A 24,548-nucleotide genomic window follows, 5' to 3' on the forward strand; every position below is an offset into this window, starting at 1 on the left:
TTGACACCTATAAGACAGGGGTACACTTTCGTGTAGTCTCCGGTAAAATGTGTCTTATACTTTTTTTTTTTTTTTTTTTTTGTGGCACTCTCCCTCTGCCATGGAGCTCCTGTTTCTAGATAGACATAACTCATTAATTTTGCTCGGGAGAAGAGATAAAAGCCCGCCCACACTGACAATTGATTGGTTGATTTTCAGAAACAGGCCAATCAGGATGCTCTCTGTCTGACATGCGCTTCGCACACACGCACATCAGCACACATATGCAAGTTCTCTCGCTCTCCCTCTCCCTCTCTGTCGTGCGCGCGCTACACGGTTTGAAACACAGTATCTGTTTCGCATGCGCGCTTTTGCTCGCTCGGTCTAGATTCCGGGAGATTTTAACTCATTTGCGGGTCTCAGGGAGCCGCTTTCAATATGCGGGAGACTCCCGGAACTTTCGGGAGACTTGGGATGTCTGTAATGCCGCGTTTCCACCGAAATTACCCGGAACATTTGTACCAGGAACTGTTTTTCCCAGGAACTTTTTTCCCCCCCAGACCTGTTGCTTTCTGCGTTTCCACCGCGGTGTAAAGTACCGGGTAGATTAGGCAAATAGACTGGTGACGTAGGTCTGCGCGTTTCTCAATACAAAGTACCGCTGATTTAAAAAAAAAAAAAAGGTACGCTGATTTTGGACGTGCATCATCGGTAGTTAGTTCTGACTTCGTGCATTCAACTGGGGAGTGTGATGTCAGCGACGACGCGAATCCTGTAATTTTCCTCTCTGTATATTTACAATAAAACGAAATAGGATATAAAATACCACTGCCTCCTTTGGTTTTCATTTAAGCATAATAACAGCTGCAGAAATGTACTTAGTTCAGGGATATGTTTATATGCAGCCATTACAATGAAACGAAATATTATATTTATAATATTATATTATAATATTTTATTTTCATTTTAACATATAGATAAATTGAATACAGACCAAAGAAAACCTGTTAGATTTACCCCGCAGCTGAATTATGTTATGTTTAACCACTAAAGAGACATCAGAGCCAGCGGCACATTTCAGAAGATCTGTCCGAGATTAGGCTGCTCTCTGCGGATACATGAGGACTGAGCTTCCGCTGATCGAGTGGAGCTCACCGTCTACGAGATCGGCGAAATACATTTTTAAATAGGCGCTGTCTTTATAAATAAACCATAGATTTGAGTTTTAAACAACTACATTCTCGCCTGAAATACTTTTAAAATTACATTTCATGACACAATAACAGTAATATTTTGAAAATGTTGATCCGAATAAATGGTGGTTGAACTCAACCAATGCTGCGTGAACTCAGATCGCTTTGGCTACTGTTATTTCCCCCTCAGTATATTTACAATAAAACTAAATAGGATATAAAATACCACTGCCTCCTTTCGTTTTCATTTAAACATAATAACAGCTGCAGAAATGTACTTAGTACAGGGATATTTGTAATGTTATGTACAGCCATTGCAATGAAACGAAATATTAGACTTGCCTTTTTTATTTTCATTTTAACATATAGATAAATTGAATACAGACCAAAGAAAACCTGTTAGATTTACCCCGCAGCTGAATTATATTTTATGTTTAACCACTGAAGAGACATCAGAGCCAGCGGCACATATCAGAAGATCTATCCGAGATTAGGCTGCTCTCTGCGGATACATGAGGACTGAGCTCCCGCTGATCGAGTGGAGCTTACCGTCTCTGAGATCGGCGAAACACATTTTTAAATAGGCACTGTCTTTATAAATAAACCACAGATTTGAGTTTTAAACAACTACATTCTCGCCTGAAATACTTTTAAAATTACATTTCATGACACAATAAGAGTAATATTTTGAAAATGTTGATTCGAATAAATGGTGGTTGAACTCAACCAATGCTGCGTGAACTCAACCAATCAGAATGTTTAGCGCCAAAGTCCCGCCCCCGAAAGTTCCGGAACTTTGAAAAAGTACCACCTCGCCAGCAGGGACTTTCTGAGGGGCATTTTTTTACCCGGAACTTTATTTAGTTCCTGGTTCCTGCGGTGGAAACACACCAAGTACCAGGCCAAAGTCCCTAGTTCCTGGGTAAAGTTCCTGCGGTGGAAACGCGGCTTAAATGAGTTGACTGTGACTCTTCCTAATAAATGAAACATGTAAAGTAAATCAAAATGGCCGCCGGGTGCAGGTGTGGTTTGTTGGGCTCCACACTTGCTCCGTTGTTTAACCTTTTTTTACAATTCCTCATCAACACTAAAGAAATCTTCGGCCAAGGATGGATTTTAAACGCTGGAAACGCTGGAAAGAGGGTTAATGAGTCTTGTTGCATGTGGATGCTTTGTTTGTGGTTCCTGATAAGTCCATGTGGTTTTGCTATCAGTGCTGCTGGAAATGAAACACAGATTACATCTTCCAAACTCATGCCCATGGTTGATACACCAAGACTGAATTTCTTCACCCAGGGATACCACATTATTTACTCTATTTGCTGGCAAAGTAACCATCATCATCGCAAAGGAAAAGAAAGTCATCGCTATGTCAAGAGAAGTAAATGGTATAATGCAAAGGTTCTACTGATTCTTCTCTTGCTCAGCGGCGATATACAGATGAACCCTCAACAAATCAACATATAACTGAACCAGTAAGTGGATCGATTGAGTGTAATTCAAATTGGAGAGTGAACTGTGGGGAAGAGATCAGTGGACCTTCAGGGCACAAGCTGGGAGATGTTGGGTGTTTGGCCAAACTACCTTTGGATATCTTGCAGGATGCATACATGTTTGAAACATCAGAGCTCTGTAGTAAACCTGTCCCTGATTCAGAGAACTTTGGTGAGTCTAAACAATCTCTTTTCCATAGACAAAATGATATGTTGTCTGGAGCAAAACAAACAGACGAACTACAAGTACTTCATGAAAACTTAAAGACAAAAGGAGCCATCAACCATGCTGCACAGAAACAGAAACAGTTTAAATTATTTCAGACTGTGAATCATGCCAGAGTGATCTGGGATTCAAAACTCAAACCAAAGGGTATTTTAGGGGGGCACCTGAATATCCGAAGTATTATATCAAAGAGGGACCAAATTGAACACCTGCTTATGAACTCAAACCTGGACTTCTTAGCGTTAAGTGAAACTTGGTTGTCTACCAGTATACCATCATGCATGATTGATATTCCTGGTTATAGTTGTTATAGAAAGGATAGACCATCACGAAGAGGAGGGGGAGTAATGATTTATATTAAGGATATTTTTAAATGTGCTGAGGTACAACTAGATATTACTGGATTAGAATGTTTGGCGTTAAATGTTATATTGTCCCCAAAAATGAATTTTAATCTTGTGATCTTGTATAATCCACCTTCATATGGCATGTCTTTTTATAATAATTTAGAGGAAATGTTGAAGTTTTTAAATGGGCGTTTTGAAACTGTTATATTTGGAGATTTTAACATAAATTGGTCAGACAAACATAGCAAGCAAAAACTGAAATCAATTATAGCAAAACACAAATTTAACCAGTTAATAAAAGGACCAACAAGAATAACAAAAACAAGTAAAACTCTCATTGATTTGGTATTTACAAATAAACCTGAACGGGTAATAAAAACATATAATCTTTTGACAGGTTTGTCTGACCATAACATGATCCTGGTTGTTAGGAAATTAACAAAGAAACGTTTGCAGAATAATTTTCATCAAATATTTAAACCAGGAAAAGTAGGTATTCCTCAGAGCAAAATGTTAAAATTTGAAAATGATATGAAAAACATAAATTGGGATGATGTATTACAAATTGGTGAATTGGACAAAAACACTGAAACTGTGATGAGAACTATTGAAAAAACTATTCAAAAATACACACAACCGCTAAAATGTAGACAAAATTTATCTCTACCATGGTTAAATTCAGATATCTATCAACTAATGAAAAAGAGAGATATAGCTTTGAAAAAGTCATTGCTTACAAAAACGCAGACAGATATTATACATTTTAAATCATTAAGAAATAAAGTAATTAGTGATATGAGGAAGGCAAAAACTGCATATTTTGAGCAATTGGTTACAGAATCAGGAGGAAATAGCTCATCTCTTTGGAAGTGTATAAATAAACTTTCTAAAAAAGAGGGTACACAAAGAAAACCTTTAGTGGAGCTGAACATAAATGGTAGATTAAGTACTGATAGCACTGAAATTGCCAATGAATTTAATAGATATTTTACTCAGTCTGTGGAAGAGCTTGCTATGCGTTTTAAAACTATACAACTACCTCAAAATGTAATAAATGGCACACCCTCATCCTTTCATATTTCTGAGGTTGATGAACATAAGATACTTCAAATTATTAATCAACTGAATAACTCAAGGGCTAAAGATATATTTGGAATGGATACTGCATTTGTAAAAACATATAGTGCTTGTTTGATAAAGCCCTTGGTAAATCTGATAAATTTATCAATTAGAGAAAATAAATTCCCTTCAAATTGGAAAACTAGTATTGTAACTCCAATTTTCAAAGCAGGATCAGCTGATGAGGTTCAGAATTATAGACCAATTTCTATTCTTCCTGCAGTTTCAAAAATTCTGGAAAAATTGGTAGCTGAACAACTTATCAATTATTTAGAAAAACATGATTTACTTTATTCTAAACAGTTTGGTTTTAGGCCTAAGTATTCAACAGAAATGGCAAACTGCTATCTCACAGAATTTATTAAGGAATCCTTAGATAAAGGTAATGTAGTAGGTGCAGTGTTTTTAGATCTTAAAAAGGCATTTGATACTGTGAATCATGAAATTCTCCTACACAAATTAAATTTATTTAACTTCACTCAGCAAGCAATGAATTGGTTTAGATCATATTTAGAATCCCGAGATCAGTGTGTTAAAATTAATAATTCAAGATCAGCTTTACGAAATAATAATATGGGTCTCCCTCAAGGGTCAATTTTGGGCCCATTGTTGTTTTCCTTATATGTTAATGATTTTCCAAACTGTTGTAAGCAAACAAAATGTCAGTTATATGCAGATGATACAGTCATTTATGTATCTGCAAAGACTCCAAGTTTAGCCGCAGAAATATTAACAAATGAAATGATTGGTGTGACACAGTGGTTACAGAACAGTTGTTTGACCCTGAATTGTACAAAAACTGTCTCAATGTGTTTTTCAATCAGAAAGAAGGAAATGAGTGATTTTATAATTAAGATCAATCAAAAGGAAATTGAAACGGTTAATCATTTTACATATTTAGGTGTTATTTTAGACTCTCATTTGAAATTTGATATGCATGTTAAGAAGCTATGTAGAACAATCAAAACAAATCTGAATTGTTTTTACATGATTAGACCATATTTATCATTGAAAGCAGCCAAGTTATACATGCATGCAATGATTTTTTTCACACTTATCTTACTGTGTGACTGTCTGGAGTCAGGTTTCTCAACTGACTATTAAACCTGTTAGATCCCTATATAAACAAACACTAAAAGTTTTGGATAAGAAACCAACCAGATGGCATCACTGTAGCATTTTACAAAAATATAGTTTGCTTAGTTTTGAAAATTTTATAAATTCATCTGTTATTAAAATGTTTTTTAAATGTTTAAACAATCTTGCGCCAAAAGTTATATGCGAATTAATATCAAAACAGAGTAGTAGGGGGATCGCTACAAGAGGTGCAACTACACAGAACTGTATAGCACCACAGAGAAAAACTAAATTTGCACAATCTACATTTACAGTTCAAGGTGCATTGTTATGGAACAGCTTGTCAGCTGAATTGAAAATGCAAACACAGTTGAATATTTTTCAAACAAAACTGAAAAAGTGGTTCAAACAAAAGCAGATATGTGAACATTGATGGTTGTACATAGACTTAGTTGTTTATTTTTTTTTTTTTATATTTTATTTTTTTTAGCCTAACCAGGGACTGGGGCTGCAAATTAGCCATTGGCTAGAAGCCTATATGTAGAGCATCGGCTGCATGAAACTGTAGCAATGTTATACTGCATTGTCCCTGTTAAATAAACTGATAAATAAATAAAGATAAAGTAGTAGCCTACGTCGTATAATATACAAACATAATTCATATGGCAAATAACGTATGAGCTAAGATGTGAGAATTCTATAAAATAAGCCTTTTGTTTGTGTTCATTGGAGTTTGAATGTTTTTATTTCTGTTATTTCTTGAATATGTTGTTAATTTCTTTATTTAATGTTCAAAAAAATTTTATCCACAAGAAAGAGTGCCTTAAATTTAATTTGTGTTTTGTTTTAGTTCTTGGATTTAACTCTAGTTTCATCAGGCTTAAAAAAAAGCATGCGTTGTAATGAATTACTCAAAGAAATTTAACCTGTCATTGTGATTTTTCTCTCTGATGTAATTTCATGATGTCCGCAAACTCATTAATTCAATTCAAGTTTTCAATTCAAGTTTATTTGTATAGCGCTTTTTACAAAATAAATCGTTACAAAGCAACTTTACAGAAAATTATGTTTCTACAATATTTAGTAGTAGCTAGTAGTTTGTGCACATTTGACAGGATTTTAGAAAAAATAAAAATAATAATAATAATACAAGACGTAGTCAGCTAGACGATGAACTATCAATATTATTAATTAAGTTATTATATGATTCAGTCACACATTTAGCAATAATTGTTAGTTCTGTTGTTGATTCAGGGTTAGCATCATCTGAGGTCCTCTGAGGGTCAGCATCATCTCTTCTCAGGTGTTCTGGATCCAGACTGGAGCTTGTGTAAATCCTAGTTACCACGGGATGAAGATCCCGTGGCGAAACATAGAAACAAAATACAGACATCATTAGCATAGCTGCTGATCCAACAAAGTAAAATTAGTTTAACCCAAGCAAATGAATAAAAATGCACCTTTGATCAGATGCAACTACCCTCACAATTTAAAAGATACATTATTCGAATGCTTGTCAAAAGAGATGTGTTTTTAATCTAGATTTAAACAGAGAGAGTGTGTCTGAACCCCGAACATTATCAGGAAGGCTATTCCAGAGTTTGGGAGCCAAATGTGAAAAAGCTCTACCTCCTTTAGTGGACTTTGCTATCCTAGGAACTAACAAAAGTCCAGCGTTTTGTGACCTTAGGGTGCGTGATGGGTTGTAACGTGGTAGAAGGCTAGTTAGGTACGCTGGAGCTAAACCATTAAGGGCCTTATAGGTAAGTAATGATAATTTGTAACTGCTACGGAACTTAATAGGTAGCCAGTGCAGAGACTGTAAAATTGGGGTAATATGATCATATTTTCTTGACCTGGTAAGGACTCTAGCTGCTGTATTTCGGACTACCTGTAGCTTGTTTATTGACAAAGCAGGACAACCACCTAGAAGTGTATTACAATAGTCCAGTCTAGAGGTCATGAATGCATGAACTAGCTTTTCTGCATCAGAAACAGATAACATGTTTCGTAGCTTGGCAATGTTTCTAAGATGGAAGAATGCAGTTTTTGTAACATTGGAAATATGATTTTCAAAAGACAAATTGCTGTCTAATATAACACCCAGATTTCTGACTGTAGAGGAAGTAACAGTACATCCGTCTAGTTGCAGATTGAAATCTACAAGATTCTGTGTAGTGTTTTTTGGTCCAATAATTAGTATCTCTGTCTTATCTGAATTTAATTGGAGAAAATTATTTGTCATCCGATCTTTTACATTTTTAACACACTCTGTTAGCTTAGATAATTGAGGCGTTTCATCTGGTCTCGTTGAGATGTATAGCTGAGTATCATCAGCATAACAGTGGAAGCTAATTCCGTATTTTCTAATAATATTACCAAGGGGCAACATGTATATTGAAAATAGAAGGGGACCTTGGACGGATCCTTGTGGCACTCCATATTTTACTGATGATAAATGAGATGACTCCCCATTTAAGTAAACAAAATGGTAGCGATCGGACAGGTTGGATCTAAACCATCTTAGAGCCTGCCCTTGAATACCTGTATAGTTTTGTAATCGATCTATGAGTATGTCATGATCTATGGTGTCGAACGCAGCACTAAGATCAAGTATTTATACTTTATAATACTTGCATTTTTCAAGTGTTACTGCACAACTTATAATTACACCCAAGCTCAGGGAATAATGGTTGCATTTTAACAATGAACTGATGTTCGCCACACCTGGAATAGACTATTAGGAATCATTTAATGCATATTAATGGAACAAAAATCTATTAAAATATAGGTCAGTGGTTTTTATAGTGTTTGGGGCAGTGGCGGTTCTACATTGAAATACACCCTGGGCGAGACCCCTTTCGAGCGCCCCCCCCCCCCACACACACAAAAAGAAATAACAAACAAAGTTCTGCACAAACAGTTATTTTTTATTATAACAATATAAGTGGTAATTTCTCAATTTCACAAATCCTTCATTAGAAACCCAGACTTAAGAGAATTAAGTTATTGACTATTGCAATTTAAACAGCAAACACACTTTTTAAGGTGCACAATTTCCACCTCCAACATTGCTAAAGGACAATGAACATCATTTTGCACAAAATATGAGAATAAGTTATCAGAACTTAAATAAATATACACTATATTAATATGCCAAAAATTTATACAATCAGATATATAAAAGGTAACAAAAGCAGAGAGCAACAATTGTGGTCTCTCACCTCAATTAAAGCCTCTCTCATGGCAGCTCCCTGGTACCTCATGGGCTCGACGCTCTTGACCTTGCTCTCCCAACTTGTTTCTGCCTACATCTTTAAGGTGATGCTGACATGGTTCTTTAGAATGGCTCATCTTTGGGTGGAGGCTGAAAATAATGTGTACGGCTTTTGCAGGACACCAAAGTAACTTAAAGCATCAACAGATCCCTTAGCAGCATCACACACAACTAAATTCAATGTATGTGCCCCACATGGCACAAACAGAGCTCGGGCATTCTTTTCTAAGAGTCTGGCTTGAACTCCCTTATTTTTACCTTTCATGTTTGCCCCGTTGTCATATGACTGTCCTCTGCAGTCTTCAAAAGGAATTCCCAACTCCTCAAGTCTCGTCAGGTTCATGGATTCCAAGTGCTGCCCTGTGGACTCCTCTGCCTCCAAAAATCCCATAAAATGTTCCCTGATATGGGGCTTCTCCATCAGTGACACCACTCTAATGACCACTGACAACTGTTCTGTGTGGCTTATATCTGGGGTGCAATCCAAAATTATTGAAAAAAACATGTCATCCACTATAGCAGAAATGATTTTGCTGCCAAACAAATCAATCAGCTCATTCTGCACATGATGGCCTAGGTAGCTGTTATGACTTGCTGTTCCTCTTTCAACACGGTTCAACAAGGTGATCTTTCATGATGGGATCAAACCTGGCCATAAGTTCGACCTCTTTGAGGAAGTTCCCATTTGATGGTGTGAACAATGTGTCTGTGTGTCCCCTTTCAAATTTCAAATTTCGAATGGCCAGTGACTGCACGATAGCAGTGAGACGTGTCAGCACTGCTCTCCATCTCACCCTTTCAGCCTCCAGAAGTGCCATCTCCTGCTTATCAATAGTTGTCCCACTTTTTAACCTCACTGACAGTTCCTTCCATGCTTTCATGTAATTGAGGTGTTCTGTACTGTTTTCATGTGATGTGAGATCATTGCTTGCAAGTTTCCAATTTGCCATTCCTGCACTTGTTAAATTGATGTTCCTCTTGGAAAACAATTTGCAGCAGAAGCAAAAGAGGATGTTGTTCTTCATTGAATAAATCAGCCAACTTCTTGCCATCTTTTCACCACTTACTAATGTCTTCTTAAAATATTGGTGGTGGCAACTTCTCCCAGCACTCTCATTCCTACGGAAAACAAAGCCAGGTGGCACCTTACTTGGTCCTCTGTGAACCAGCTCAGTCCGAATCCTGTCAGTCAGATGTGAGGGCCAGTGGGGCTCAGTGGGGGTTCAGCTCCAGGCATTTCTATCAGACAGCATATTGGCATATTACTCAAAACACATAGCAGTGAAAAAACATTGTCCTACTCATAAATTATCAGAAATATTAAAATTACATTAAATTGCAGTTGTTCAGTTGTCTTGTAGCCTACACACACACACACCCCAACTGAGCCTGGTTTCTCCCAAGGTTTTTTTCTCCATTCTGTCACCGATGGAGTTTCGGTTGCTTGCCGAACAATAGCGATATTGTTCTGAAGGGGACTCTAGGCGTGTTTGGCAAGGCCTACAAGTGGTCACCAGCTATAAGGCCAAACCTAGCGGCGTCATAACAAGCTCTGCTTCTTTACCAAATTACTTGAACAACTTTTATCAATCAATCAATCACCTTTATTTATATAGTGCTTTAAACAAAATACATTGCGTCAAAGCAACTGGACAACATTCATTAGGAAAACAGTGTGTCAATAATGCAAAATGATAGTTAAAGGCAGTTCATCATTGAATTCAGTTATGTAATCTCTGTTCAGTTGAAATAGTGTCTGTTTTAATTTGCAATCAAGTCAATGATAACGCTGTAGATGAAGTGACCCCAACTAAGCAAGCCAGAGGCGACAGCGGCAAGGAACCGAAACTCCATCGGTGACAGAATGGAGAAAAAAACCTTGGGAGAAACCAGGCTCAGTTGGGGGGTCAGTTCTCCTCTGACCAGACGAAACCAGTAGTTCAATTCCAGACTGCAGCAAAGTCAGATTGTGCAGAAGAATCATCTGTTTCCTGTGGTCTTGTCCTGGTGCTCCTCTGAGACAAGGTCTTTACAGGGGATCTGTATCTGGGGCTCTAGTTGTCCTGGTCTCCGCTGTCTTTCAGGGATGTAGAGGTCCTTTCTAGGTGCTGATCCACCATCTGGTCTGGATACGTACTGGATCCGTGTGACTGCAGTGACCCTCTGATCTGGACACAGACTGGATCTGGTGGCTACGGTGACCTCGGAACAAGAGAGAAACAGACAAATATTAGCGTAGATGCCATTCTTCTAATGATGTAGCAAGTACATCGGGTGTTATGGAAAGTGTTTCAGGTTCCGGTTTACCAAATTAATGCAGCCTAAAAATCCTTTAACGGATCTGGATATTAAAAGCATATTAGTATGTTATGTGTATGCCAGGTTAAAGAGATGGGTCTTTAATCTAGATTTAAACTGCAAGAGTGTGTCTGCCTCCCGAACAATGTTAGGTAGGTTATTCCAGAGTTTAGGCGCCAAATAGGAAAAGGATCTGCCGCCCGCAGTTGATTTTGATATTCTAGGTATTATCAAATTGCCTGAGTTTTGAGAACGTAGCGGACGTAGAGGAGTATAATGTAAAAGGAGCTCATTCAAATACTGAGGTGCTAAACCATTCAGGGCTTTATAAGTAATAAGCAATATTTTAAAATCTATACGATGTTTGATAGGGAGCCAGTGCAGTGTGGACAGGACCGGGCTAATATGGTCATACTTCCTGGTTCTAGTAAGAACTGCTGCTAATGATTCACATCTATATTTTTTAAACTTGGGCCAATGAAAAATAAATAACTTGACATGAACAATATTTTCTAATACTAAAACAATACATTTCTAAAATAATACATTTTGTTTTGATTAAATCTATATATTTGTTGTTTGGATCAAAAACAGAATTTAAATGAATTTAATTTCTTCTAAAAGAAAAATATACTTAGTGCCAGGTTTTATAAACAGTTTTCATTGACAGAAAATATTGTCTAGGACAAGTTATTTATTTTTCATTGGCTCAAATGAATATATAAATGTGAATCATTACCCTAAAATGTTTTAATTAGATGAATGAAACATTTGTTGTTCAGTGACTTCTAAACCAGACACAGCTATGTTCTCTAGTGTCTCTCAGAACTAATAAGGAAAGCTATATTAGAGTTCAGTAATATGAAGACTGTTTTGAGGCTGTTTTGTGAGACTCTCCTGGTTCTTTACTGCTGCTCATGAACACATGAAAGGTCTGACAGACACCAGTCCCCACAACCAGCAGTGTCTCAGCTCTATACAGTGTGTCCATCAAACTTCACCCATTCCTGAAGATGTCTGTGTACACCGGACTATGTGGATATTTCTGGAAACTTACTGTTCTGTGTAACTTGTCTTAGATCATTTCCACACACACACGACAAACCTGAAATCACACAGCAGTTCACCACGACCAGACAGATTTGACCCTCTTCATGCAGTGACGTGTACAGGACATTTCCTATCAGATGTCAAATAGACGTTTAGTAGATGTATTTAAGACGATTATGATTTTTAACATGTGTAAAACTGACATCTTAAAGATGTCCATCAGATGTTTGTACTAGGGTGACCATATTTTGATCACCAAAAACCAGGACACTCTGCCCATGAGAAACTCAAATGATACTTGAAGTTAACTTAAAGATGACTTAGAATTTCAACACATTTATACGATGCATCCTCTGTATGGATAGAAAACTGTTATATAAAAAAAAATATCTATAACCAAAGACACAAATTCAGATGGGCTTCTCAGAGGTTCAAAATGTTTTATTAGGACAAGTTTCAAAAATAACGAATGACATAATCATAAAAAAGTATCTTCTGTGTTAGAAAAATTAATAAATAATAAATAACAAAATTACCTCTGCTATTAGCAATACAAATTTAACAAAAATAGTGCTCACAAAATCCTAATATGCTTATTTACATTTCTAATGTGTATTTTATTTTTATACTGCTTCTTTATAGTGTTTTCATGTATATGCATATAGTTATATATTTATATGTTTAATGGCTTATTTTACGTGCTCACGCATCACGCGGGAAGAGGGGAGAATGAGGAAGAAGAGCGGAGAGAGGAGAGAAATTGTGTTTGATGTTAGTGGAAGAAAACAGGGTGTTCTTGGAGAAACCTCAGGCCTGCAACGAAGGGTGTGTGAGTGAGTGAGATCCTGAATGAGGACCCACTTCACCGAGTTTTGTTACTGAATCTAGTGATTATTTCATTGGGGAAATCTAAAAGTGTACGGTTTGGTTGAGTTGTACATTTTTTCAATTTAATTCCCTAAAGTGTGTGAAAATACAAGTTTGATTTATTTCACATTGTTACTTCTGTGAACCAGCTCAGTCCGAATCCTGTCAGTCAGATGTGAGGGCCAGTGGGGCTCAGTGGGGGTTCAGCTCCAGGCATTTCTATCAGACAGCATATTGGCATATTACTCAAAACACATAGCAGTGAAAAAACATTGTCCTACTCATAAATTATCAGAAATATTAAAATTACATTAAATTGCAGTTGTTCAGTTGTCTTGTAGCCTACACACACACACACCCCAACTGAGCCTGGTTTCTCCCAAGGTTTTTTTCTCCATTCTGTCACCGATGGAGTTTCGGTTGCTTGCCGAACAATAGCGATATTGTTCTGAAGGGGACTCTAGGCGTGTTTGGCAAGGCCTACAAGTGGTCACCAGCTATAAGGCCAAACCTAGCGGCGTCATAACAAGCTCTGCTTCTTTACCAAATTACTTGAACAACTTTTATCAATCAATCAATCACCTTTATTTATATAGTGCTTTAAACAAAATACATTGCGTCAAAGCAACTGGACAACATTCATTAGGAAAACAGTGTGTCAATAATGCAAAATGATAGTTAAAGGCAGTTCATCATTGAATTCAGTTATGTAATCTCTGTTCAGTTGAAATAGTGTCTGTTTTAATTTGCAATCAAGTCAATGATAACGCTGTAGATGAAGTGACCCCAACTAAGCAAGCCAGAGGCGACAGCGGCAAGGAACCGAAACTCCATCGGTGACAGAATGGAGAAAAAAACCTTGGGAGAAACCAGGCTCAGTTGGGGGGTCAGTTCTCCTCTGACCAGACGAAACCAGTAGTTCAATTCCAGACTGCAGCAAAGTCAGATTGTGCAGAAGAATCATCTGTTTCCTGTGGTCTTGTCCTGGTGCTCCTCTGAGACAAGGTCTTTACAGGGGATCTGTATCTGGGGCTCTAGTTGTCCTGGTCTCCGCTGTCTTTCAGGGATGTAGAGGTCCTTTCTAGGTGCTGATCCACCATCTGGTCTGGATACGTACTGGATCCGTGTGACTGCAGTGACCCTCTGATCTGGACACAGACTGGATCTGGTGGCTACGGTGACCTCGGAACAAGAGAGAAACAGACAAATATTAGCGTAGATGCCATTCTTCTAATGATGTAGCAAGTACATCGGGTGTTATGGAAAGTGTTTCAGGTTCCGGTTTACCAAATTAATGCAGCCTAAAAATCCTTTAACGGATCTGGATATTAAAAGCATATTAGTATGTTATGTGTATGCCAGGTTAAAGAGATGGGTCTTTAATCTAGATTTAAACTGCAAGAGTGTGTCTGCCTCCCGAACAATGTTAGGTAGGTTATTCCAGAGTTTAGGCGCCAAATAGGAAAAGGATCTGCCGCCCGCAGTTGATTTTGATATTCTAGGTATTATCAAATTGCCTGAGTTTTGAGAACGTAGCGGACGTAGAGGAGTATAATGTAAAAGGAGCTCATTCAAATACTGAGGTGCTAAACCATTCAGGGCTTTATAAGTAATAAGCAATATTTTAAAATCTATACGATGTTTGATAGGGAGCCAGTGCAGTGTGGACAGGACCGGGCTAATATGGTCATACTTCCTGGTTCTAGTAAGAACTGCTGCTAATGATTCACATCTATATTTTTTAAACTTGGGCCAATGAAAAATAAATAACTTGACATGAACAATATTTTCTAATACTAAAACAATACATTTCTAAAATAATACATTTTGTTTTGATTAAATCTATATATTTGTTGTTTGGATCAAAAACAGAATTTAAATGAATTTAATTTCTTCTAAAAGAAAAATATACTTAGTGCCAGGTTTTATAAACAGTTTTCATTGACAGAAAATATTGTCTAGGACAAGTTATTTATTTTTCATTGGCTCAAATGAATATATAAATGTGAATCATTACCCTAAAATGTTTTAATTAGATGAATGAAACATTTGTTGTTCAGTGACTTCTAAACCAGACACAGCTATGTTCTCTAGTGTCTCTCAGAACTAATAAGGAAAGCTATATTAGAGTTCAGTAATATGAAGACTGTTTTGAGGCTGTTTTGTGAGACTCTCCTGGTTCTTTACTGCTGCTCATGAACACATGAAAGGTCTGACAGACACCAGTCCCCACAACCAGCAGTGTCTCAGCTCTATACAGTGTGTCCATCAAACTTCACCCATTCCTGAAGATGTCTGTGTACACCGGACTATGTGGATATTTCTGGAAACTTACTGTTCTGTGTAACTTGTCTTAGATCATTTCCACACACACACGACAAACCTGAAATCACACAGCAGTTCACCACGACCAGACAGATTTGACCCTCTTCATGCAGTGACGTGTACAGGACATTTCCTATCAGATGTCAAATAGACGTTTAGTAGATGTATTTAAGACGATTATGATTTTTAACATGTGTAAAACTGACATCTTAAAGATGTCCATCAGATGTTTGTACTAGGGTGACCATATTTTGATCACCAAAAACCAGGACACTCTGCCCATGAGAAACTCAAATGATACTTGAAGTTAACTTAAAGATGACTTAGAATTTCAACACATTTATACGATGCATCCTCTGTATGGATAGAAAACTGTTATATAAAAAAAAATATCTATAACCAAAGACACAAATTCAGATGGGCTTCTCAGAGGTTCAAAATAACGAATGACATAATCATAAAAAAGTATCTTCTGTGTTAGAAAAATTAATAAATAATAAATAACAAAATTACCTCTGCTATTAGCAATACAAATTTAACAAAAATAGTGCTCACAAAATCCTAATATGCTTATTTACATTTCTAATGTGTATTTTATTTTTATACTGCTTCTTTATAGTGTTTTCATGTATATGCATATAGTTATATATTTATATGTTTAATGGCTTATTTTACGTGCTCACGCATCACGCGGGAAGAGGGGAGAATGAGGAAGAAGAGCGGAGAGAGGAGAGAAATTGTGTTTGATGTTAGTGGAAGAAAACAGGGTGTTCTTGGAGAAACCTCAGGCCTGCAACGAAGGGTGTGTGAGTGAGTGAGACCCTGAATGTGGACCCACTTCACCGAGTTTTGTTACTGAATCTAGTGATTATTTCATTGGGGAAATCTAAAAGTGTACGGTTTGGTTGAGTTGTACATTTTTTCAATTTAATTCCCTAAAGTGTGTGAAAATACAAGTTTGATTTATTTCACATTGTTACTTCTATTAAAGGATTTGATTTGACATTGTAAAAGTTTGTTTCAGTTTATTTATTTTTCTCTTATTGCTTTACCAATGTCATTTTGTTATTTAAATATATGAACAAAGCCTCGTAAACCAGTATTTGATTCTATAGTCTTTATTGCTGCTGAAACAGACGAAAACAGATTACACTTGACAGGTAAAGTTAAACATAGCATTGAAATAAATACTTACCCAGGCCCCAGCTTTAACATAGCAGGTATTGTTTCTGGGGTTACAATCATTTTCAGTGGTTTCTGCTGTCTCATTAGGTGTGTCTTTCACCTCAATTCATTTTGTCTGCACACCGCCCTTCTTAGTTCAGGGCGTTAGATCAGCCTAACATAAGTCCTGTCGGGTGATTTCCTCTAACATGAAGAGTTTTGTTTAGCTTGTGATGTCCAGTGTGTGCTCGGTCCGAGCTGATAAACCCAGCGCAGTTTACTTTCACTTTCGTTTCGTTTCATTACCGTTTGTTGTTTCTCAAATGTAACAGAAATGGAAGAGTTTATGAGTCGATACACTCACAGAAATGATCAGTCTGGATCCCTGCTGAAGAGAACATGCACATGTTACAGCTGTCAGGAGGTTAATGTCAGGTTTATAATCATTTCACATTACATGTTTTAGGTGTACATTTCTTGTGAGGGTCACCTGTGCTCAACAATGACTTTTTATTGCTGCATCATGTGTGTTTTGGTTATGTTATGATGAGATCACACTACTGTATGTCCATGCCAGACGTTACGTGTAGATCACAGATCAGCCCTGAACAATCATCACACACAAGTGCTTCTTTTTAAACGCTTTATGAACATAGTTAACATCGGCTCCTCAGTCTCGGGTGACATCTATGGGTCAGTTCTGGTTCAGATGATACAAATCCTAAATGATGAATTCAGATCTTTGATGACGAAGCCTGCTTCAGTGTGTTTCTGCAGCTGTGGCTCATGGCAGGTTGTGTTGTGTGTGGAGAAAGCTCTGTTGAGCTTAGGGTTAGTTTGTGTTATAGCAGTCATCTTTGGTGACCTGTAGCTGACCCCTGAGTATTGTATTTAGTTAGTTATTATTCTTAATAATATGATAATATATATATATATATATATTTTAAAGTACAGTTTTTCCATAAACATAGCACATACTGTGACTCTAAAACCGTGAAACAAACCGAACTGTGAAAAAGTCAAACTGTTCCACCCTAGTATTTACGTAATCATTTGACAGATGGACGCTTTCATCCAAAGTGATTTACAATAGATAAAATCTATTCTCAAAAACATATTACAAGCATATATAATGATAGAAGTTCAAACTAGCACTCTGTTTTACATATGGGGATACAGTATTTTTTAGTGCCAAACTTGACCAGATTTCCATTTCTAGCCTATAATATGTAGCCTAGTGTACAATGTGTATTAATTTATTTTGAAGGTGATGAAGGAAGCAACATTATCACTAGTGCTGTAAGTGATCCTGCTGTTGAACAAGACACTTCAGCTTTTGAGTCACAGCACAAACCTTCAGCTACAGTTTAAACTATAACTTAGAAAAATACTCCTAGAAAAATATGTGCTTTATGATTTATAAGATCATCAGTAGAGGACTGTGATCATGGGGACATATACAATCGATGGCTGCATAATTAATATAGATTATTGAAAGTGCTTATATCATATTGCAGAGAAACTCGATGAGCAGAGTGAGAGAGAGAGGGATTCAGGGAAAGATGACAGAGACAGTGAATGTCTTGATACTCTATTTCATTATTTTACCTGTCCACAGTCTAAGGATTTTAATTTATTAACAACTGAATGAGCAAAAGAGTTTATCAGTCTGGAGGAGTCATGAATTGGGTGGAGCTGACTTCAGCAACAGACGTGTCCTGGGATGAGTCACATTCCCTGATTTACTGTCCACCACTGGATCCACCTGCTGTCTATAAAAGACTGAAGTGATGATCAAATCAGATGCTGAAGAGCTCTCCGGCTCCAGAACCAGCGCTGATATTGCCTTGAGCAAACTACTTACTCACATTTATACTTTATTTAATACTGACACAGTAGATGTAGAATATTTGTATCATGGAAATGTTTTAAGTTCACACATTGTAGATTTGCTTTATATCTTTTGATACATGTAAGTGCTGCACTTGACAATAAAATTTAAACATCTGAATCATTATGAATGAGTTTAATAGAAATATTATTAAACTGAAGAGCCAGACAGACTCATCTGAGCTTCTTCCTCCTCTGTTCCAGCTTTACATTAAACACAATGATCATCTGCTTGAATACTAAAGCAACATTAATCATTCAATATCATGTTTCTAACACACATGCTGCATTATTTGATTGTAAAGTCTGAGTCTCTTCACCTGTATGGATCACATTTACACATTTATCACACATTTATTTCTCCTCATAGACACAGTAGTGAAGCTCTTCTGTGGATCTTCAGCTGATGTTTACTGCTCCTCTCAAGATCACTTCACTTTATGAGATACTGCATTTAGCATCTGTTGGTGATGGATCTGTATCTACTCTGTAAGGTGAAATGAGAAGATAAATCAGAGTTCAGCAGAATAAAGTACAAAATAGTTACTATACTTAAGGAACATTTTTTTTTAAGTAAAATTGTATTAGAGTCCCATAATTAGACTAATATATGACCTGATTTTGAATATGTATTTAATAAACAGTATTTGTGTTTTAAATATAATACATTTAGAAACATGAATTCCTTTCTGTTTGTGTCTCTATTGAGTCAATATAAAGAGAAACACACACTAACGAGTGTACACCAGATATAATAAATGACAAGGAACAAACACAAATGTGATTTAGTCTTAAAACACAAATCTTTCAGTTAAATGTGTCACTAGTTAAAGCTGTTTGTCTCTAGTTTAAACATGTTTGTGTTGGTCTCAGTAAATAAGTGAAATGATTGCACAGCTCGCTGGAATACTGGATTCTGATTGGTCAGTGGTGACATTCGGAGGTGTGTTATTCATTAGGTGTGTGTCATTAGCAGCAGAATAACACACAGTCATACGGTATTTGAGTCGGGCGTTTCTTTGACTTCTCTCGTATCACAGCACCGCGCTCTCACTCGTTTCATTCAAACACAACTGCTATTAGCTTGTGCCTCAGTTACTGACTGGATTTACCCTCAAACCAAACCGCAGGAGATTCCTGTTAATAGTAGACTTGAGGAGACATTGTTCAAAGTGTGTCTTGTTCTTCAAGTTGATGCTAACTGACCAGAAGTGTTTAGCTGAATCTAAATTGTGTCTAATTCTTCACTTGTGTGTCAAGAAAGCATATAATAAGTGTGATAATGCAGATGCAGCCGGATGTTATCACAGAATAAGTCTCTTCAGGAGGACACAAGTCCTGATCACCCTGTCGGGTTTATTCTGTGATATCAAGCGGCTGGAGCTACATTATCTCTTACAGAAAGTAAGTGTAAAGTAATGTGACGTGTTGCTTGTCAAAGTAAAAACACACAAGAGACAGAGACATTGATCATGTGATGCTGGACGACTGTGAGCTGAAGCTGAATCTGCTCTGATTTTACCAGCGTTTTCCTACAATCTGAACAAATCTATTTCAAACTCTAATGATTCACTATTACTGATCTCATTAATAAAGCAGCTGTTGCTGTAGAAAGCTGTGACAGTCTGCTTTTCTTCTCTTTCCTCCTTTGTGTTCAACATTTTTATCAACTTTACATTTCATTCTGACACAAACCCTTTGAAATAAAGCTTGATGATCATTTGATCAACTCTTTTCACTAATATCTGAAAGTATATATTTGTTCACATATCAGAGGTAAATGAATCTCTTTAATATCACAAAGTGAAGTTTACTCACCTCAGGTAACAGTTTGAGTCTCGTAGCACATCAATGAGCTTCTGCTTTGAGTCTCCAATCTCATTATATTTCAGATCAAGCTTTTTTAGAAACTGCAGAGCTTTTGTGTTTGTCAAAGACTGAGTTAAAGAAGAAACATCTGTAATGCCACAGTCATAAAGACTAGAAAGAGACAAACAGAGGAAGAGAGATCATCTTACAAACAAATCATTAAGATGAAGAATCTTTCACAAATATAATGTGAACACATTCATCATGAGATATTGAGTATAAAGTGTTTTGTTGAACTCTTATGTGCTGTTCGTTTGGGGACGACACTCGTGCTGTTTGGGCTCTCCAGAGAACACAGCCAACAAAACGACATTTTGTTACAAAATGTGTCATTTATTAATGTTTTTACTCTACATTTATGTAGTTTATAATAAGGTGTAGTTTTTTGAAGGATTTATGATATTTTGTAAATGTATAAAATGTATTAATTAAAAAAACTATATTTTTAAATAGGTTTTTATATAAAAATAATATAATTTTATATATAAAGAATAGCACCAAGTGTTGACAACCGTACAAAGTCTCGTGTCATTTAGATAAAGGGAACATTTGTTTTTATTTCAGCAAACATCATTTGGGGTCTCAAAAGATCTTGAACAGCACATAAGAGTTAAACAAAGTGATTTTCATCATTTTGATTCTTGTCTGTGAATGTTACTGACCTCAATCTCTCCAGTTTACAGCGTGAATCCTTCAGTACGTCACATAAGTGATTCAGTCCTGTGTTATTTATTTGATTCCAGCTCAGGTTCAGTTCTCTCAGGTGTGATGGGTTTGATTTCAGAGCTGAAGTCAGGATGAGACACTGTTTCTCTGTAATACTGCATCTACACAGACTGAAGACAGAAAGAGAAAACACAATGAATCAGACACGTTATGTTCATGTGTGAGTAATTCATCATGTGTTAACAACATACAGTGCAATAAATAAAATGTTGCTGAAACCTGAAAACAATACAAATAAATAATTACACAGCCATAAAAAACTAGGATATTGAGGATATTAGTTACATTTCAAGTCTGGAGAATCTTTATTCAGACCAAAAGAAAAAAAAGAGAAAAAGAGGTTTGTGATTTATAATGTAATTAAGATACAGGATCAACTACAGAAGCATCTTAAAAATAACACAAATTTTAAAATAGCTTTTATATATAACAAATAAAGAAAATTCTGTTCAGAAATGAAAATTTAACTCAAGATATTTTAAAGGTCCCGTTCTTCGTGATCCCATGTTTTAAACTTTAGTTAGTGTGTAATGTTGTTGTTGGAGTATAAATAATATCTGTAAAATTCTAAAGCTCAAAGTTCAATGCCAAGCGAGATATTTGATTTAACAGAATTCGCCTACATCGAACGACCCGTTTGGACTACATCCTTCTATTTCCTGCAGTAATGACGTCACTAAAACAGTTTTTTGACTAACCTCCGCCCACATGAATACACAAACAGGGGGCGTGGCCTTGTTGCGCTCAGACGGAGGAGGAGGAAGAGCTGCGTTTGTGTTACAATTTATGTTTAACTAGGTTTCCGAAAATTATAATCCACATGTAAAACTATTTGCAGCACATTTAGCTAATGACAGCTTGCTGAGGACAGCTTCCTCAATCTCAATCAGTTTAATGCCGGATTCACACAAAGATTATTCCTGAAAGATGGAGCAGTTCCCTCTTTGTCTGGAGAAGGCGTTGTTTATGGACCACAACCAGTAAGTGCATTTTATTAAGTTGGTGCGTTTAACAGTTTCTGTAACTTACTACACAAAGGGCAACGCTGTTTAGCTTTGTTAACTAGATGTTAGGGCTGTGCAAAAAAAAAATTGAATGCGATTTTCATGCGCATCTCGTCAGTAAAGGCATTCTGTGATTATAAGTACATCTCCAGCACGTGCGTTCAGATCAGGATTGCCATGTTTTCAAAATGCTTTAAAAAACAGAACAAAACTGCAGGTCTGGTAATCATTTTTGATGAAAAGCTGATAATTGTTTGCTATTGCTGTGATCTCATGAGACTGACAGGTTTTCCCTTCTTCACATCATCAGACGAGAGAAGAGATGTGTTTATGAGAGAAAGTGATAGTTATTTTCATTAAAGATCACAAGGGTACATTCATTTTTGGAAATAAATGATGTACTCTGATAAATCAATCTGACTGTAACTGCTGTAGACTATAATGATACTAACTCTAGTTTCTCCAGCTTGAATTGTGTGTTCATCAGTAGATCACTGAGGTGTTTCACTCCAGAGTCTCCTAGTAGTTTATTACAGCTCAGGTTCAGTTCTCTCAGATGTGATGGGTTTGATTTCAGAGCTGAAGTCAGGATGAGACACTGTTTCTCTGTAATACTGCATCTACACAGACTGAAGACAGAAAGAGAAAACACAATGAATCAGACACGTTATGTTCATGAAGTCACAGCAGAACAACCTTCATCTGTCAAATCACAGTATCTTAACCTACATTGAGAGAAAGAGAGAAGATAGAAGAAAACTATTTAATAAAGTCACAATGTCTTGATAAAACAAAAAAACAGAAGAAGAGTATCTCAACACCTTTGGATAATTTTCCACAATTTGGTCTTCGAAACTTGTTCATTTAATCAAATAATTGACACTTCTCATAATTCGTGTACAATTTGTGCTGAAAATCCTGACAACCTTGTGTGAAAGGTGTTAAAATCTTTCATATCTTTTTATTTCTGTCATATAATTCTGATTTCATCTTTTGTCTAAAACTGATCATATTGTCTAAAATAAAAGTCCTGACTGCTGTGTATTTGTGTTTAAACTGATTCTGGTCTGAACATCACTACAACGTAAATGCATTCGCTCTGCTCTGTCCAGTGACTTAATCAGCTTTGCTACACAGATTCAGCTTTGCACATCTAAATAAAACTGTAGGTTTGTCTGTGTGTGTAGATGTGAAGTACAGTAATATTTCTCTGAAACAGGTCAGACTGAAGAAGCAATGCCTGCACAGAATAAAGCCCAGTCTGGACCGGTTCTGTTCAGTTGTGTTACACATTCATTAATCTGGTGTTTGATGACAGAGAGATGATATGAAGCATTAATAAACACTATGAATATGTTCTGATACAGCAGCACACAACTATTCTGTTGTGTCCCATTAATAAACACAATGAAAACAGTTCTGTCCCACTGGATAAAAGAGAAATGTTTGTGTATTTTTGCTATTATTAACTGAAATGATTGGATATTGGGTTGTGTTTTTGACCTGCTGTATGAGCAACAAGAAACACTCATTACAACTTTCAAATGTTTAGATCACACAACAACTAACTTTACAAGTAAAATATACAGTACAGAATATAGACAGATTAACTATAAAAATATATGAACATAAAAAAAAAATATACAAATATATAGTGCAACAAACAAGGTAACAGTCAGTGATGCACGGGCTGATCCAAAATGAGCCGGTGCCTGCGGTTACGAGTCATCCAAAAATATTTGTAATGATATTCGGGTCGTGGTCGGTCGGGTCGTTTGAAATAAAGATGGCAATTAAACATTTGTAAGTTATATAGTACTAGACACAATTTTGAAATACATAGGCCTATTGGCTGAATAACTGGTGAAGATGACGCAGAGCTCAGTCTGCAGGTAGAGATGGAGGCAGCAAGAGAAAAGGTGAAGATTGGGGAGCAACGGCACTGTTTTTGGTCAAACATGATTTTGATGACTTCATTAAAGTTTTGTTTTATAGAAAACTCTTTTAAAAAGATTTTCATTTTGCATGAATTGTATCTTAATTTTGATGAATGTTTTATCAATCAATTGCCCGTATTTAATAAATAAGAAGCATATATATAGCAGACAACGTAATGAAGCGCCGGCACGATCACTTGCATTGATGTGCCTCACAGATTTGAGAAATATAGGCTTTATATTACAGAAAGCTTGAAATGACAACTTTAAAATGAAAATATTCAAACCAAAATTAATAGGCTACTCTCGGATTATGTAATCCATATGAAATTTGCATTTCTCTCTGGCGTTCATGGCGAGTCTGCATCGTCAACTTCATCGACACAGAAAACACCAGTTTATTACTAAACAATTAAATGTCTCCTTGCTAATTTAGACACATTCATAATCATTACTTTAACTGGTTCTTTGTGATAAGCCTTATGTGTGTGGTCATAACACTTATTATCCTGTAGGCTATAGCCTATTTAAGTAATTTAATTAATATAAAGGGGCGATTTGTCCACGAATGGCTTAAATGAACAATAGTGGAGCGAGCGACTCCACGGAATGAGTGACCGGAGTGAATATTCAGAAATGTGCTCTCCGCTCACGAGCTCTGATCAGAACAAACCCGAACCTCCGGTCTGCTGAACTTGCAGAAACAT

At 36.5% G+C, this 24,548-nt stretch overlaps 1 protein-coding gene across 1 annotated transcript in view; it reads right to left on the bottom strand.

Annotated features, from left to right (window-relative positions):
• Positions 1-24,548, bottom strand: part of LOC127987559 (uncharacterized) — a 1,718,354-nt gene that overhangs the window by 441,341 nt on the left and 1,252,465 nt on the right. The window contains exon 70 of the mRNA XM_052589927.1: positions 22,357-22,533. Coding sequence (XP_052445887.1) covers positions 22,357-22,533 — 177 coding nt within the window. The remainder of the gene's footprint in view (positions 1-22,356; positions 22,534-24,548) is intronic.

Source organism: Carassius gibelio, chromosome B22 (genome assembly GCF_023724105.1).
Source record: "Carassius gibelio isolate Cgi1373 ecotype wild population from Czech Republic chromosome B22, carGib1.2-hapl.c, whole genome shotgun sequence".
Classification (NCBI taxonomy): Eukaryota; Metazoa; Chordata; class Actinopteri; order Cypriniformes; family Cyprinidae; genus Carassius; species Carassius gibelio.